At 43.2% G+C, this 18,724-nt stretch overlaps 1 protein-coding gene across 2 annotated transcripts in view; it reads right to left on the minus strand.

The window, feature by feature from the left end:
* Ndrg3 (NDRG family member 3) overlaps positions 1-18,724 on the minus strand; it is a 66,194-nt gene that overhangs the window by 34,795 nt on the left and 12,675 nt on the right. The window contains exons 1-3 of one of the 2 annotated variants that reach the window (XM_048349143.1): positions 16,371-16,724; positions 16,027-16,128; positions 8-43 (exon numbers count right to left, since the gene is read on the minus strand). In XM_048349143.1, the coding sequence (XP_048205100.1) occupies positions 8-43; positions 16,027-16,083 (93 nt within the window). In that variant the 5' untranslated portion in view covers positions 16,084-16,128; positions 16,371-16,724. Of the gene's footprint in view, positions 1-7; positions 44-16,026; positions 16,129-16,370; positions 16,725-18,724 lie in introns of those variants that run through there. The other variant, XM_048349142.1, reaches the window with a different exon arrangement.

Genomic DNA, 18,724 nt, shown 5'->3' on the forward strand with positions numbered 1-18,724 from the left:
TTCTTACCTGACAGTCAAAGTCCTGGAAGTTTCGTGTAACATTCTGTCAACAGAAGGTAGAAAAGGCAGTCAGTTTCCCTGCATGGTTTTCCCAATAGTTCAGCAAATTCAATTCACAGTGATAGCCAGTGTGTGTAACATCTTGGTTGCCATAAAACTAAAATAGTTCTCATCAAAGTCTTCAGGGGGAGAGTAAATTACTGACATATTAGTATGGGCTACATTTTCAAAGGAAAGACTATATTTTGGTAGACGTACTATGAAAGTAAAGCCTAGTTTTCCATAAAATCTTGTAACTTCATGCTTCCCTAGAGGAGGAAAGCAGTGAAAATTTGTGGGGAGAGTTTGCCAGCACATCCTGAACACACATGGGAAAAGTACTAGGGACCAATTCTAAGAGGGATGAAGGACAGGAGGAGGCAAGGGTATCTAGATCTAAGAATTAAAGAAAGGATTATAAAGAGGAAAATGTCATGGATGGATGAGAAACAGAAGACTACAAAAAGCGATGTAAGGCTGAAGCCTTGAGTAGACAAAGCTAACTCAGAGAGCAAGGCCCTAAGTTCAATACCCAGAACCAAGAGGAAAAAAAAAAAAGCAATGTCACTGAAGGAAAGAAAGACAGAACAAGACTCTGAATATACTGGCATATGACACTGCTAATAAGGAAAATAAAAAGAGAAATCAATGAAGAATTTTAAAAACAGAATATAGTCAAAAGATCCAAAGAAAATTCACCAAACTTCTGAAAAGGGATTGTGATAGTAGTATTTGATTAAGGAGAGAAAAAAAAATGGTGATGACTCAGGCATTTCTGAAGCATTTCAGCTACAAATTGCAAGAGTTTGATTTTTAAAAAAACCTTACAAAAAACCCCAGAAAAACCAAATCGTGGGGCTGAGAATATGGCCTAATGGTAGATTGCTTGTCTCGCATACGTGAAGCCCTGGGTTCGATTCCTCAGCACCACATATATAGAAAAGGCAGAAGTGGCACTGGGATCAAGTGGTAGAGTGCTAGCCTTGAACAAAAGAAGCTCAGGGACAGTGCTCAGGCCCTAAGTTCAAGCTCCAGGACTGGTAAAAAAGCAAGCAAACAAACAAAAAACCCAAATAGTGCAACAGTGATATTTACTAGATACTATGTTGGAAATGAACTTTACAACTTTAGGGGGAGAAGAGTAATGCTGGGGGGTGAAGGAAAGCAAGAGAAAACACGGGAGAGGATAATACTGCTCAAAAAGAAATGTACTCATTACCTTACTTATGTAACTATAACCCTTCTGTACATCACCTTTAAAATAAAAAAAAAAGAAGTACAGGGCTGGGAATGTAGCTTAGTGGTAGAGAGCTTGCATAGCATGCATGAAGCACTGGGTTCGATTCCTCAGTACCACATAAACAGAAAGGCCGGAAGTGGTGCTGTGGTTCAAGTGGTAGAGTGCTGGCCTTGAGCAAAAGGAGCTCAGGGATAGTATCTAGGCCCTGAATTCAAGCCTCAGGACTGATTTAAAAAAAAAAAGTACAAAAAGGAAAAAAGAAACAATAGTACAAAAATAGAATGAATGGTATATTTGGAAAGAAAAAAAAAGGTTGGACACAATTTTTTTTATCAAGTATAAGCCCCTCCCCCTGAAAAGTTATCTCATTATTTAGAAACTGTTTTTATCATGACACATTTATTACTTCTCCAACAGCTTCCCAAAGGTGTAAAGTTGCTAGTCAGCACCTTCCTAAAAGCTCTATCTCCAGATACCTGATTGTAAGAGAATATACTAAGTAGTCCCATCCCCGTTGAGAAGCTCCTCTTAGAAGTAGTTCTGTATAGCTCAATGGTAAAGCATTTGCCTAGGTAGCTTGAGGCCCTGATGTGTTCTCCAGCACCACAAATAAAGAAAAAAGGAAAAGGTTCTTCCTGATTCCACAACTCCTATAGAGGGGCAAGACAAAACAGAGAGGCTAAGGGCAAGTCCCAGTAGGATTGGAAAACAAACTGTTCTCCCTGAGACAAGTTAGTAGAATGAGCTGGGATGCTGCTGCTCCATGCAGTGTGGTAGTTGTCAACCATGTGCAATTTAAGTTTTGGTTGTGGACTATACAGGCTTAAGTTCAAGCCCCACTACCATCCTCGCTCCAATAAAAGAACTGGAAGAAAAAGACTAAAACATTAACAACACTTGCTATTTCTTCATAGAGAATATTAAGTGATTATAATTTTCTTCATAAGTTTCTACCATGAGAATGTACATCTCATTCTACAATTAGAAGAATTAGTATCTCGTCATGAGACTTAAGATTGTTTGAGGAATGATTTATAATGATGTTTTATAGGAATCCCAGTTTCCTTTAGAGACTATTTAGAAAGATTAAAGAAAATTATTCTGGTATAAACAAAAATTTTGGTCAGGGAATATAGAGCCACAAATTCTGATGAGCTCTTCAGGAAGCTATCACTGCACGCATGAATTCCTCTTCCTCACAACCATATGATCACAGCCAGGAGGCATTTTATGAGGTGCAAACCTCTGAGATAAGCACAGAGGGAAATGCCAAAAGCAGAAACAGGCAATTCCTTCCAGAAACGCAAGCTATCTTGTTTGTTGAGAACCTAGCAAAAAAAGAAGAAACAACTACATGATCTTAATTCAATGTACACAGCTAGATTCTCAGTAAGAAAAGGTACTGAAATAGAAGAAAGAATAATACTTGGGCACTTCCTCCCCTTTCGTTTTTCATCTTAAGAAATGCCAGGCCCTACTGGAGAATGGCTTTGAGTTTCATAATAGTCATCCTAGAAAAAAGGAAGTTCAGTTTGTTTGACAGTGTTTGGCATACAGTTTCTGAATGGATTATTAGCTGGCACTAACTCAATTATAGTTAACCAAGGCCATAGATAGCAACACTACCTATTCACTGGGTACATTCTGGGAGCCTGAGAACTTCTTGGGGCACTTCCCTAGAGGCTTGTTTGTCTCTAATTTCTGGTAACATGGTCCTTCTGTAGCAAAACTAGACATTCCAAGCTATAAGTCCTTGCTTTTGTCTTTGATTCTTTTGAGATGTCACTAACCCCAAAGTCAGACATGTTTTTGCACTAAGCAGACTTAGACAGGAAAAGAGAATTCATAGAAAAAATTTAGAGAAAGAAAAAAAATGACACATAAAAGAACAAGATTTATATTACCATAAGTTGCACTCAAGGTAAAAGCTAGTTTAGGAGAGTATTTTTTTTGCTGAAACCTCAGTGTCAAACGTAGACAATAAACGAAGCAACAAAAGAAGGTAAAGTTTTTGTAGTGCTACTAATAGGCCTGATGCAGCCCTTCTTTTTCTTTTTGTTTCTCTTAGTCTATCAAGGACTGACCACTGTTCCTGATTTCTTTTGGCTCAAGGCTAATACTCTACGTCTTGAGCCACAGTGCAACTTCCAGACTTTTGTTTAGGTGGTGCTGAAGAATCAAACCCAGGGCTTCATGCACTCTATTGCTAAGCCACATTCCAAGCCCAGCTTGTCCACTCTTAATATATACCATTACCTGGTTCTTTGTTTGTTTGTTTGTTTGTTTGTTTTTTGGCCAGTCCTGGGCCTTGAACTCAGGGCCTGAGCACTGTCCCTGGCTTCTTTTTGCTCAAGGCTAGCACTCTGCCTCTTGAGCCACAGCGCCACTTCTGGCCGTTTTCTGTATATGTGGTGCTGGGGAATTGAACCCAGGGCTTCATGTATACGAGGCAAGCTCTCTTGCCACTAGGCCATATCCCCAGTCCCCCATTACCTGGTTCTTACAACTCAGATTGTAGAGCAGTCATGCCATCATTTTTGGAGCTCAAAATTACAGTGGCAGGGGCCTTCCTATATTTGGCTCCAGACTAGTTTTACTTGTCCCTCACCACTGATTGCCCCATGCTAAGTTGCCTGGCATCAATTTGCCACATTACAAAATCCTCTAAGGCTATAGGCCCACAAAGGAGCCAGATCACATAAGGAAAATATGCAGGCTCACTGTGGAACTAAAGATCCAGGTGCACCCTGACCTAACATCCACTTCACACCCTTTCCCAGCCATCTCCTACCACTCCAGTTACCCTGAACCTTGCCCTATGTCTCTGAAGGTAGTCTCTGCCTCTTCCAGTTGTCACCATCATAATTGTCTTCTTCTTCTCCTCCTCCTCCTCCTTTAATAAACTTAATACACTAGCCTGGGCAAGGACCAGGTCAAACTTAGCTATATGGCAAGACTTTACTCCAAAACAAACAAAACAAATGAACACAAACAAAAAAAAATCCAGTCCATTTCATACTTTGATGCAATTTTTGCCTTCCAAGCAAGTAATGTGGTTGCTTCTTTTTATCACCTGAGCTAAAATAAGCATGGAAAGATCACCCACTTCTTGACAATTCTAAGCTATAGACAAAATTGCAGGCACACTAAAATAAAATGGGAAAAATACCAACAAATGACAAGAGATGAGTTAACATAAGCCCTTGCTTAAAGCTATATTGAGGATGTTTCTTCATGTCATTTCAGGACAAATTTCTCTGTAACAGGTTTAGTTTAGATATCCTTTAGCTGCATAGAATTTGGTGCTTTGGCTAAGAGTATATTTATGAAAGGAGCAAAAATGTGGGTAAAATAATGTACATCTCTAGGCTCCTCCTTAAATAGACAAAGAAAGTCATAGAGAGGATATCAAAAAAACAGAGTAATCACAATAAGAAGGCTCAGATTTGAGAACAGACTTAGATTTAAGTTCCATCTCTGTTTACTTACTGACTAGACAAGCCATTCTTTTTTTTTTCTTTTTTACCAGTCCTGTTCCTGGCTTCTTTTTGCTCAAGGCTACCACTCTGCCACTTGAGCCACAGCGCCACTTCTGGCAGTTTTCTATATATGTGGTGCTGGGGAATAGAACCAGGGCTTCATGTATACGAGGCAAGCACTCTAGTCACTAGGCTATATTCCCAGCCCAAGCCACTCTTTCAGTCAGATTTCTCATCTACTAAGTGAGGAATGTTATCTACTTCAAAAGGATAATCGGAGAAATAAAATAATGTATTTAAGGCATTTGAAACATAAAGGTGCTTAGGAAATCAGTAATACCATGGCAGGCAAATAAGGAGGAAAATAAATCAAAACAAACAACATCCAGACATCTACGCACTTCTGAAGACATTTCTGGTTGTCACCACTAGAGGGAGCATCTAGCATTAAGTGGATAAAGGTTAAATATCTCAATTAGCCAGTCAAAAACATCAATGGCGGGCTGGGAATATGGCCTAGTGGCAAGAGTGCTTGCCTCCTATACATGAAGCCCTGGGTTCGATTCCCCAGCACCACATATACAGAAAATGGCCAGAAGTGGCGCTGTGGCTCAAGTGGCAGAGTGCTAGCCTTGAGCAAAGAAGAAGCCAGGGACAGTGCACAAGCCCTGAATCCAAGCCCCAGGACTGGTAAAAAAACAAAAACAAAAAAACCAACATCAAGAAATTCTGCTTGTTTTGGTTTTTGCCAGTCCTAGGGTTTGAACTCAGGGCCTGAGCACTGTCTCTGGCTTCTTTTTGCTCAAGGCTAGCACTCTACCATTTGAGCCACAGTGCCACTTCCAGCTTTTTCTATATATGTGGTGCTGAGGAATCAAATCCAGGGCTTCATGTATACCAGGAGAGCACTTTACCACTAGGCCATATTCCCAGCCCAAGAATCCTGCTATACTACTTAGGAGAGAAAGCAGAATGGAGAAGAGGAAGAGAAAAAAAAAGGTGAATAAGTTTGAAATATGTTGCAAGTATAGAAGAGAGCAGCTGTCCCAATAGCAATGGGAGGCTGTGGGGGAGGGGAAAGAAAAACATGCTCTATAGAGATGGAAAATGAGGTAGCTACTAGAGGGCTAAGGAAAAGGATGAAAGAGGATGAACATAGCCCAACAGTTGAAACTGTTTTGGGAAGCAGGGAAAAGAAGGGACAGTGATAGAGGGGGCAAGACTGACTAAAATACTTTGCAAATAATGTAGAAATGTAACAATGAAAGAAATATTGCCATACATCAAGTGCACTTTGGCACTCAATCTGAGAAAGTTACTTTCCTATCATTAGTTGATTTATCAGTAATATGGGAATGATTTTTTTTTTTTTTGCCAGTCCTGGGGCTTGAACTCTAGGCCTGAGCACTGTCCCTAAGCTTCTTTTGCTCAATGCTAGCACTCTACCACCTGAGCCACAGTGCCATTTCTGGCTTTTTCTGTTTATGTGGCACTGAAGAGTTGAACTCAGGGCTTTATGCATGCTATACAAGCACTCTACCACTAAGCCACATTCCCATTCCTATAATATGGGAATAAATTTATATATGCTCCCTTCCTCATCAAGTTGCTGAGAGGATCAAAGTAAACCATGACAAGGGCAATTTTCTTCACCATGTTTTATGATACATGCAGAAACACCTACTAACAGTATTCGTATTAGGAAAGGTAGGGGGACAATAGAGTGGAATTCCTTGTTTGGAAATACCACCATTCCAAGGGTCCTCTTTGCCTTTCTACCTGCTTAGCTGGACCATGGGATTTTTTCATGAATAAATATAGCACTATATTTTAAGGAAAGAGAGAAGCAAGATGGAATGTGAAAAGTGGGTGGGAACAGCACAGGCATCTGAGAAGAACTGAAACATTAAAAAGTGAGACTTTGGCTGGGCACTAGTGGCTCACATCTATAAATTCTAGCTACTCAGGAGGCTGAGATTTGAGGATCACAGTTCAAAGCCAGCATGGGCAGGAAAGTCTGTGAGACTCTATTTCCACTTAACCACCAGAAAAGTAGAAGTGGTGCTGTGGCCCAAAATGGTAGAGCACTAGCATTGAGCAAAAAGAGCTTAGGGACAGTGCCCAGGGCCTGAGTTCAAGCCCCATAACCAGGAAAAGAAAGAAAGGGGGGGGGGAGAGGGAAGGGAGGGAGAGAAAGATACTATTTGGTATCTATTTGAGCTGCCATTAAAATTACCATAGACATTTATTTTCTCTCTGTTCTAGAAACTGGAAAGTTAAAAATCAAAGTGTTAGCAGGGTTATTTCTGATGAGGGCTCTTACTGGTTTCTATACAGCTGCTTTATTGTTGTTTATCCTTATATGGTAATGGTGATAAAGCCACCAATCCTATCAAATTAGGGTCTACCTTTATGACCTTATTTAACTTTAGTTACTTCCACACAGTAACATACAGTAACATGGGGGACTAAGGCTTCAACATACAAATTTAGGAGGAATATCATCCAATTCATAGCATTAGAGTATATGCTAGACATAGCTAAAGCAGCCCTGTGGTGTCAGATGGAGACAAAGAAATTAAATTCAGTGCTTTTCTATCAGTACCCACTAACTCTTTCCTTCTCCAGTTGCCTTTTTCTGTGAGATATTCAGGAAATCCATTCTTGCAAATCTTTCATTTAGGAGCTTCTATGGACATCCTGGAGACTTCCAGAGTCAAGGAAGAATCAGCTTATTTCTGTGTCAGTTCTCAAATATGTGAAATCCATCGTGTCATGTGTTTCCAATACTGGCTAAATCAAATCACTATAGGTCCAGTTCTCAGCCTAGGGAGGGGGGTCTTTAAAAAAAAAAAGGCTTTTCCAAAGGCAGGCATGTTAGCTTACAACCTGTAGTCCCAACACAGAAGGCTGAAGCAGGACAATCAAGAGTTGAAGGCCAGTGCTGGGAATATGACCTAGTGGTAGAGTGCTTGCCTCACATACATGAAGCCCTGGGTTCAATTCCTCAGCACCACATATATAGAAAAAACCAGAAGTGGTGCTGTGGCTCAAGTGGTAGACTGCTAGCCTTAAGCAAAAAGAAGTCAGGGGCAGTGCTCAGGCTGAGTTCAAGCCCCAGGACTGGCAAAAGAAAAAAAAAGGTTGAAGGCCAGAGCTACTAAGATAGGTCCTAATCAAATAGACAGATAGACAGAATACAGTAATAAAATAAAATAAAATGGCTGAGGGTATGGCTCAGTTGTAGAGTACTTGCCTAGCAAGTATGAGGTTTTGAGTTCAATTCCCAATACTGAAAAAAAAAGAAAAAAATTAATACATTTTGAAAAAGAAAAAGAGGAAATAGCAGTGTGGCTCAAGTGGTAGAGTGCTAGTCTTGAACACAAAGAGGCTCAGGGACAGTGCTGAGGGCCTGAGTTCAAGCCCCACAATCAGCGCACACACACACACATACATACATACATACATACATACATACATACATACATACATACATACATACAAAAAAGAGCCAGATTCAAGCCTGTAATTCTATCTACTCAAGAGGCTGACATCTGAGGACCATGGTTCAACTCCAGCTCAGGGAGGTTCAAAGCCAGGACCTAGAACTGGCAAGGAAAAAAAAGTTCAACTAAATCCCAAACCAAATCTGTCAAATACTGGTAAGGTGGGAGGGCCCCAAATGTCAGTAATATTTATATCTCATTACATAATTCTGATGAGAAGTCAAAGCTGAGAATCAATGACCTGAGAGAGTATCCTGGTCACAGCTTTTAAGTTTTGATTTAGTTGTTCTACCAGGGCCCAGGACTCTGCAATTTTACAAAATAACCTTCAGCTGATTCTAATGACTAGTCAGGCTCATAATACTCTTCTTGAAGCTAACCATTTGCCCTTACCTGCACTTTGTATATTCATTCTATGGCCAGACTTGAATTTTAGAGCTACAGATTTTATTTCTGTCCTCTTCTTCATGACACATCATTTTGGTGACAGTATCTCATTTATACAGAAAAGATAGGAGAGCATTTTCTTGAAATGTGATCGAACTCAGCAGAAGAACCAAATTGAGATTAAAAAACAAAAAAAGTGTGCAGCCTGCCAAAGGAGAGAGCAAGAAATCTGGTAGAGATAGAAGAAATGACAAAAATACAGAGAGAATGTCACAGGGATGAAAATTGGATTGGAAGGATCCAATAGCAAATTCACAACCTGGAACATTGGGAAGGATCTCACTTAGGGCAGAAAAAAATAACAACAGCAGCATATTCTTTTTTCTTTTTTATTAATTAAAAATTTTTTGACACGGTGTTGTGCAGAAGGGGTACAGTTACATAATAGGGCAGTGTGTACATTTCTTGTGATATCTTACACCCTGTTTTTCTTTCCCTTCCCTAGATCAGGTAGACATATATACAATACACAGTGTACCAAATACATATACAGTAGCCACGTGGCCTACACCAAAGGAAATTCACCTAGGACTTTAAATATAATGTCAACAATAGAGTTTGCTTATCCTTGTCTTATATGAACATACATACGTAGCTTTTGTGCTATTGTGATCCACTGAGAAGTCTATTTTTGACCTTTATATGTTGAGTTGTTTGGTTTTAGTTACATAATGTAGGGTTGCTGACCCAAACTTGTGGAAATACCATTTGACAAGAAGTTTTTGGTTTCACAGACCTGGTCTCTACTGTCTCCCCTTCTCCCCACCTTAACAGTCGTATATCAAGGAGATCATGCCCCTTTGTTTTCTGTGTTCTATGCTTGTCTCGCTCAACATTATTTGTTCAAGTTCTGACCATTTCCCAACAGCAGCATATTCTGTTACCCTCATCTTACACCCATCCTACCTTCATTCAAAGGTTACTGTAGACTCATGCCAAACTATAAGAGTTTTTTGTTGTTGTTGTTGCTTTTTGCCAAATTTATGATGTGACCATTCTTTCAATATCACTGTTTTTATCAGAGGATGCTTAGATGTCAGTTTCCCCCCTTTTACATCCGGGTTAGAGAATTTTATGTTGAGTGGCACAGTTCACAGCCACAAGGACTCTGCAAGTACAGCAGTATGACACAGGGCACCAAAAAAGTCTGTCTGTACAGTGGCCCACTCCTGTAATCTCAGGCTCTAGGTTTTTGGATTCTAGGTTCTGGGATCTAGGTTCTAGCGTTCTAGGGTTAGGGTTCTGATTTCTGGATTCTAGGTTCTAGGGTTAGGGCTAGGGGTCAGGACAGGGTTCTAGGCTCTAGGGTTTTTAGGTTCTAGGCTTTAGAGTTCTAGGTTCTAGAATTGTAGAGGTTGTAGGATTCAACACAGAACCCCAGAACCTAGAATCCTAAAACAGCCTTATCCCTAGAATCCAGAACCCTAAAACCTATAACCCAGAACCCTAAAACCTAAAAAGCCAGAACCTAGAACAATAGCACCTAGAACCCCTAACCCTAGAATCGAGAACCTAGAAACCAGAATCCAAGAACCAGAACACTAGAACCCTAACCCTAGAACCTTGAGCCTAGAAACCAGAACCCAAGAACCCAAACACAGAAAACTAGAATCCAGAACACTAGAACACTAGAATCCTAAACACTAGAACCTAAAAGCCAGAACCCTAACCCTAGAACCCAAAACCCTAAAACCCAGAGCCTAGAACCATATAACCCTTAAAAAAACCTAGAACCTAGAACACAAGAACACCAGAACCTATAACCCAGAACCCTAGCCTTAACCCTAAAACCTAGAATCTAGAAACAAGAACACTAGAACCCTAACCCTAATTTACTGCAATTTGGCATGTTTGGTCTGACTTTGTGGAATGAGGTTATTACCTCCCACTGGATACCATCTTTCCAGACATCTAAGTATATTCTTTCTAGATAAAGGTGGGGCTTACACCAGCAGTTCCTGGGGTGCAGGAGAAGAGGTGGCAAAATCCAAGGCCCCACCCCTGGCAGGAGACGGTCCCCCAGTTAATCCCCACAACAAGCTCGGGGCCTTTGGAAGAGGCTCGGAAGCTCTGGCCACTCCTCCTCAGCCAGTTCCGGAGAGGACAGCACAGGGGTGTCAACAACAAGGGATCCCCTCTCACCCTAGACAAGTCTGCATTGTACCCCAAACCCACAGACACTATCCCCGGGGAATGCTGCTTTCTGAGTGGGACAAGAGAAACACATCTGGGGAATGCTGCTTTCAGAGTGGGACAAGAGAAACACATCTGGCACTAACTCCCATCTGAGGAGACCCTAACCCCACGTGACCATCAAAGGCCTGCAGAGGCTCCCCAGCCAAAGGGTTGGTGAGCCTGGGGGTCACACACTGCACTCACTCTTGCTACTTGAGTCACTCATTGGGGCAAGCTGTCAGCCAGGATCCCTGGAACATATATAGCAAACCCCAGCTTGCTTTTTCACAGCTAAGTTCATCCTCCAACTGCAGCACCAACTACAGGCACAGAGACAGGCACTGAGGCAGCTAGACAATGGTGGCTCCCACATCAAATCTGGAAGACTGAGACAGTGGAATCAAGATGATCTGGGTTTGAGGCCAGCCCAGGCAAAAAAAGCTCATGAGAATCCCCTCCTCAGTCCACAGCTGGGCACAGTGACATATCACTGCCATCCCAAGCTATGTGGAAAGCTGAGATTGGAAGGATGACAGTTCCAGGCCAGCCCAGACAGACAAGCCCAACACACACACACACACACACACACACACACACACACACACACACACACGAAGACTGCTCTGCAAACACAAATAGCTTCATGGTTATGTCAATATCTGGCCACACTTTTTCTGCCAGGGGCTTTCAGTAAGAAAACCTCCCACATGTAAACCTTGCCACTCTGCAGAGGGCCATGGGCCTTTTGAAGGGTACCCTAGGAAGAGCTCCCAGACCCCTAGAGGCCAACCCTGAAGGTCATCAGACTGTAATCCTGGAACCTCAGTCCAGACCTTGTACACGTGTGAATACACACACACCACAACACACACATGAACAATCACAATCACATCACAACGAAAGTCATACAAAACACCTAAAGACTGGTATATTATATTCTAATACTTTCTAGGACTTTCTATTCTATTTCACTCACTTAAAAAATGCTTTCAGGGGGCTGGGAATATGGCCTAGTGGTAAAGTGCTCGCCTCGTATACATGAAGCCTTGGGTTCGATTCCTCAGCACCACATATATAGAAAAAAGCCAGAAGTGGTGCTGTGGCTCAAGAGGTAGAGTGCTAGCCTTGAGCAAAAAGAAGCCAGGGACAGTGCTCAGGCCCTGAGTTCATGCCCCAGGACTGGCAACAAAAAACAAAACAAATAAACAAAAAATGCTTTCAGGGGCTGGGAATGTGGCTTAGCAGTAGAGTGCTTGCCTAGCATGCATGAAGCCCTGGGTTCAAATCCTCAGTACCACATAAATAGAAAAAGCCAGAAGTGGTGCTGTGGCTCAAGTGGTAAAGTGCTAGCCTTGAGCAAAAAGAGGCCAGGGACAGTGCTCAGGCCCTGAGTTCAAGCCCCAGGAATGGCAAAAAAAAAAAAAAAATAGTTTCAGTCAATTTTACTCTCTGATTTTACTCTCATGGGCCACAAGCTGCTCTATGGAAAACACTTGCCCATACTTTTGATTTCCCAAAATATTCCAGCCAGCCACTGACAAAAAAATCATGGGGAGACCAACAAGGGAGGCAGAAATGCAGAATGCAGAAATGGGGGAAGGAAAGGGCAAAGCTCCTGACCCTCATCATTAGGAGCAAGGAGGGCTCTAAGGGGAAGCCTGTCTTCACACCCTGGGCTCACAGCTGACACTAAGCCTCTGGGGACCTTCACCCTCTCACCTCTGCCTGGCCCTGAGCCCCTTTCTGATTTTAAGTCTGTGGGTTTCTTGTAAAATAAATGAGATGGGGATTCCATAGAGTCTAAAGAGTGTGATGTGTGCTTCCAGGGTGGGGCCTGCCAGGGCCATCCTTCCCAGTGTCTCCGTAGCTGCCAGGTCCCGGGCCTGGTTACCACTGACCAAGTCCAGGTGCAAGCAGGTCAAACCAGTAGTGTTGATGTCCCAGCTGCATCACTCCCTCTGGGTCTTTCCCAAAATGTCAAAGGCACAGCTTCTGGAGTACACAAACACACACACATGCACATGCAAGTGAACACACCCATACACAAATATCAGGCCTTCCTGGAACAGGTGCCTGACCACTCTACCCTCCCCACCCCACTCCACCCACCCCATCTATGCCCTTACCCAGGTGGCTTCCTCTTGTTTAGGTCCCTTGAACTCAGAAGAGAGAAGACACAGGAAAAGCTGAGTTACAGAGCAAGAGGGCGACAGGAGTCAGGGAGGGGTCATCCCACAGTGATGACTCTGGACCAGAGGCCAGCATTGGTCACCCACAAAAAGCCCTCCTGGCGGGCTCCAAGCCCCTCCATATAGTCCCTCCCTATCACTCCAGTGACTCATTTACCCTTACAGCAAGCAGTAAGGGATAATTTGCTCTTCCTTTCACAAACAAGGAAACTGAGGCCCAGAGAACTGAAGTCTCTGGCCTGCCATCTGGTTGTAAGTGGTCTCAGGACAACAAAGCCAGGCCTCTCACTCAGGCCAGAATGTCCTCTGCTTCTTCTTTTGCAATATCTAGCCATCTCCCGACCTTCCCTGCCTCTGGCCCAGTGCAGATCTGGCAGCAGACAGGGCCCAAAGATTTCCTTCTGGCTCAGCCTGAAGGCCACCCTAACCCTGTCCAGGGCAGGGTCACCACCACCACCAGGCCTACCTGCCCGCCCCCCCATCCAACTTTTCACCCATGCAATAAGATTCAGCCTCATCCCCTGCGGCCAGCTGCTTTCCCAAGTGAAGATGAAACGGACAGCTGTTACCTGACCTTGCACAGGACAGGGCTGGACGGGACAGCAGTACAGCCCGGACAATAACCAACCCCTCTACCAGCTTCCACAACCCCACACAGCCCAATACACAAACAGACAGGGATATAAGCCAGGACCAGCACCACTGGATAAACAAAACCCTGTACACCTAAAACTCAAAGTCTGCAAAACCCAAGGAAGCACCATCAGTCTACACAAACCTTTCACCCAAAAGGTGCAGGGGAGAGGGTTGGTTTACTCCCTGGCGAAGATGAATTCCGCCAAGTTTCTCCTGTTCCTAAAACCCACTGAGGATAAACAGTAAACTTTCTAGTCTCGCCACCTTTGGTGACTTGGGCCACCCTATGAGATGCTGGTGCAGAAACCTGGCGGCTGGTTTGGCCCAAGTGTCCTATCTGGTGCCCACCCCGGCAGAACTGAGGCACCTGGGCCCACCTGTCACTTCTGACTCTCTCCATAAGTTTCCTCTTCCTGGGGGTGTCGGTCCCCTGCATAGCAAGCACCCACCCCTCCCCTGCTGTCGGCTGTGAGGGACCCCATGCCCCCTACATGGAGGCCAGCCGGGTCCCAGGGTCCCAGCAGCCTCCACATGCTCCGGGAAGGCCCCCCCAAAAGGTGCTGGCCTGGTCTGTGGGGCTCAGGACCCACCCTCTGCCTACCTCCTGGAAGCACTTCCTGGAATGTGGGGCCCAGAACTGCCTCAACCAGGAGCCACGGAAACCTGCTCCATGCGGTGCGGGCCGCCTTTGTATCCAACCCCGCCAACAGCTGTCAGGGCAGCAAGAGCCAGGGACCGACCAGGGGGCCTCACAGGGAATCCAAGATGCACCCGCCCAGCTTCGGATGTTTAAACCCACCTTAGCTTTCCACCTAAGGCCATGTTTCTGATTCTCAACACAGCTTTCCATTCCAGAAGGACATACTATAAAGACATCTTGGGAGCTGAGTAGGCTTGCTGCTAGCACACCTAGTAAGGGTCAGTCTGGTAACCTTGGGTGACAGCCCTGTGGACCATTTTGCTACATGCACTCAGTTTCTACCTCATGCTCCACCCTTATCCCATGCTCTCTAGCAGGGGGCAGGTAATGAATGCCCAAAGGTAGAAAAAAAAAAAAAGACTGACATCAGGTGATCTCAGATCACTATCCCATTCAAACGGAGACCCTGTATGGCAAGAAGCCCCAAGAAATACAAAGATGCAGAGCTTTCTGAAGGAACAAGATCACCAAGTGCAAAGGTCCTGAGGCAGGCCACTGGAGTGGCTGCAGGATCTTGTAGGCCAAAGAAAGGGGTGTGGATATTATCGCTCATGTTACTCCTACAAATGTTGAAGCCTGGGTGCTGGATATGGAAAATGGGCTACAGGAGTGGACAGGAGCAGAGCAGACAGGGACACTGAGGGACAGTAGGGAAAGAACAGACAAGGCTCAGACTGTGAGAAGTAGGGTTTGCTCAGGGGGAAGTGGAAAGACAGGATAATGGTAGAGGCAGAGATCAGGAAGATTGTGGTTCAAAGACAACCCAGGCAAAAGGTTCTCAAGACCTCATCTCAACAGAAAAGGGCTAGGTATCATGGTGCATATCTGTCATCCCAGGCATGTAGGAAACAAAGGCTTTCCTTATAGAAACTGCAAATCAGGGAACTTGGATTCAAAATCAATATTACTCACATAACGTACTACTTAACTTTGTCATATTATTTTTCCCTTAAGATTTCCATCTGGGGGCTAGGAATACGGCCTAGTGGTAGGGCGCTTGCCTCATATACATGAAGCTCTGGGTTCAATTCCTCAGCACCACATATATAGAAAAAGTCAGAAGTGGTGCTGTGGCTCAAGAGGAAGAGTGCTAGCCTTGAGCAAAAAGAAGCCAGGGACAGTGCTCAGGCCCTGAGTTCAAGACCCTGGGACAGGCAAAAAAAAAAATTCTATCTGTACAATAGGAAAATTTCACAGATGACTGATTGAGGTAATAAAGAAAGTAATAAAGAAAAGGGAGGGAAGACATCAAAGAGTGGGTTAAGAAATGCATTTGGCCAGGAGGGCTAAGGAAGAGGATGAATTAGAATGAATATGGCAAGCATAGTTTCTTTGCATGTATGAAAACAACGATGAAACCTATTGAAATTGTCTTAAGATGGGAGATAGAGAGAGTGAGGTGGGGTGGGGGAAGATGACTGGGATATATTATAAAACTAAAGCATACTAATAAAAATATTTTTAAGAAAAAAATGCACTTAAGAAAATATTCCCTCCATTGGAAGTTAAGCTAAACGTTCTGAGTTAGTTACCATGCTGAAAATACAGAAAATGAACTAATAACAGTAATAAGCACTTGTATATAAACACTCTGTGAAAACAAAGTGGTCTTTACCTTATCGTTTAGAAGTGGTTTGATCTCTGTGAGCTGAACATCCTGAAGTTCATCCATGAGGGCAGATGAGAGTATAGGAGTCTCAAAAATAAACGCGTAACTCTGAAACAGAAAAGAAAGAAGAGAAGAGAAAGGCTTAAGCTAGAACTAGAACTGGAAACATACTAGCCACACTATACTCATCCAGTGTTTGAATGGCTAAATAAAGGAACAACATACTCAGAGACATACTTCTAGCAGCAACCATTTGAAGGATGGATTAAAGAGGGCCAAAATTTGATGGCCAACGTAGGATAACTCTCATTTAGTAATGACAATGGCAATGAAGAGGAGAATGAACTAACCTTCACTAGAGCATCATAATACTGGATGAAGAGTATGGCAGCCAGTCTCCAAGATAGCCTCCTATGAGTCCAGTGATCCCTGCCTTCGGATATTCACACTCATGTACAATCCCCCACCCAAAGGATGACCTGTATAACTAATAGAGCATAGTAGATGCAATAATATGACTTCTGAAGCTATATTACCAAAGGCATTATAGTTTCTGCTTCATGGCACTATAGTCTTGAATTGTATCTGGAGGAAGACAATTAGCATATTGTAAGAACACTCAAGAGCTCTCTGGTGTGACTTTAGCAGGGCACTTGCCTAGTAAGTGCCAGACCCTATGTTCAAACTCCAGTATTGACAAAAAGGAGGAGGGGAGGAGGAGAAGGAGGGGAAGAAGGAAAAAGATAAGAAGGGAGAAGAAAAGGAGTAAAAGGAGGAAGAGGAGGGGTGGTGGTGGTAGTGAAGGAGCCAGGCATCTTTTGCTCATGCCTATAATTCTAGCTATTTATTATAGTAATCCTAGCTATTCCTACTAGGCAGAAACCTAGAGGATTACAGTTAGTAGGCAGCCTAAGGCCAGGTGTTGCTGATTCATGTCTGTAATCCTAGCTACTTGGGAGGCTGAGATCTGAGGACTGTAGTTCAAAGCCAGCAAGGGCAGGAAAGGCCAATTAACCAAAAAGCAGGTAGCAGAGCTACAGCTCATGTGAACAAAAAAAAAGGTCAGGGACAGTGCCAATGCCCTGAGTTCAAGCCCCAGGACAGGTGTGTGGACACATGTATACACACAGAGCCAGCCTAGGCTGAAAACTCTGAGACTAGACTCCATCTACAATTAACCAGCAAAATGCTGGGCTGGAAAAGTGTCTCAAGTGGTAGAGAGGAAGCCCTGAAAAATAAAATTAGAATTCAAGCCTTAGTATTAGCATAAAAATTAAAAAAATTCTACCTTCTAGGAGCTTAGTAAAGAGATGAGTCAAATGTAGGTGGCTCATGTTTACAATCTTAGCTACTCAGATAGCTACTCCGGAGGTTAAGATCAGGACCAAGGTATGATGCCAGTAGGGGCAAGCATTCACTAGACCACTTAGCAACAGAAAAAGGGGTGTGATAGTGTTGTACTGCGAGAAAATGGAGAAGCCACATTTTGAGAGGTCGAATTTTAGTCTTTATTAAAAGTCCAGCGATTGCATGGTGAACTCCTGTCTCAAAAAACCAGCAGTCATCCCTTCCCTCTGTTTTTAATAAATACAAAAAGGGCCAGACTGTTAAGTTGAAACCAGAAAGCAACTGACAGTTAATAAGCTCCCTTCCATTTAAATGCTAAGTTACAAGAAGGTAGCAGCTGCCATTTTGAGTCTTTAGCTCCTGTTTCCTGCATGGGGAGCAGGAAATGTTTCTTTCTCTCTACTTTAACCTGTTATGCTAAAATAAATCCTTGCTAAAACGTTCACCTTTTAGACTCTCCTTTTTGTGAGATGCCTTGAAATGTTTTTTAAGCACGGATGTCAAGGACCTATGATTTTATGTGGAAACTGGTAAGCTGAGGAAAGCCCTGGTGACAAGATGACAGTGCTCCATAAAATAATAGAGTTTAAAGGAGAAGCAATTACTTCCAATTGGCAGAAACTAAGAAAACATTCAAAAAGGGGCTGGGGATATAGCCTAGTGGCAAGAGTGCCTGCCTCGGATACACGAGGCCCTAGGTTCGATTCCCCAGCACCACATATACAGAAAACGGCCAGAAGCGGCGCTGTGGCTCAAGTGGCAGAGTGCTAGCCTTGAGCGGGAAGAAGCCAGGGACAGTGCTCAGGCCCTGAGTCCAAGACCCAGGACTGGCCAAAAAAAAAAAAAAAAAAAGAAAAGAAAACATTCAAAAGATATCCTACTGAACTGCTCTACTGATAATAGGGTTATGTTCCAAAAACCCAGTATAAACTGAGAATCCTTTTTAAAAATTGTTTTTCTTTATTGTCAAAGTGTGATACAGAGGGGTTACAGATTCATATGAAAGGCAGTGAGCACATTTCTTGTTCTACTTGTTACCTCCTCCCTCATTTCCCCGCCTCCCTCTCCCCCTAAACTGAAAATCTTGTAAGTAAAAAAATACATTTAATCCACCTACCAACCAAACATCATAGCTTAGCAGTACAATCAATATATATAAAATATCTATTACAGACCCTCATTATCACATTGTTGCCTAGGAGATGTGGCTTGCTACCTCAGCACAGCATGTTAAGATATCGACTTTGTATCACTAGTCCAGAAAAAGATCAAAATTCAGAGGGCATAGTTCAGTGGTAGTGTGCTTCCCATTGTACACAAGGCCCTTGGGTCAAATCCTAGCACTGAAAAAAAGCAG

Source organism: Perognathus longimembris, chromosome 6 (genome assembly GCF_023159225.1).
Source record: "Perognathus longimembris pacificus isolate PPM17 chromosome 6, ASM2315922v1, whole genome shotgun sequence".
In the NCBI taxonomy this organism is placed as follows: Eukaryota; Metazoa; Chordata; class Mammalia; order Rodentia; family Heteromyidae; genus Perognathus; species Perognathus longimembris.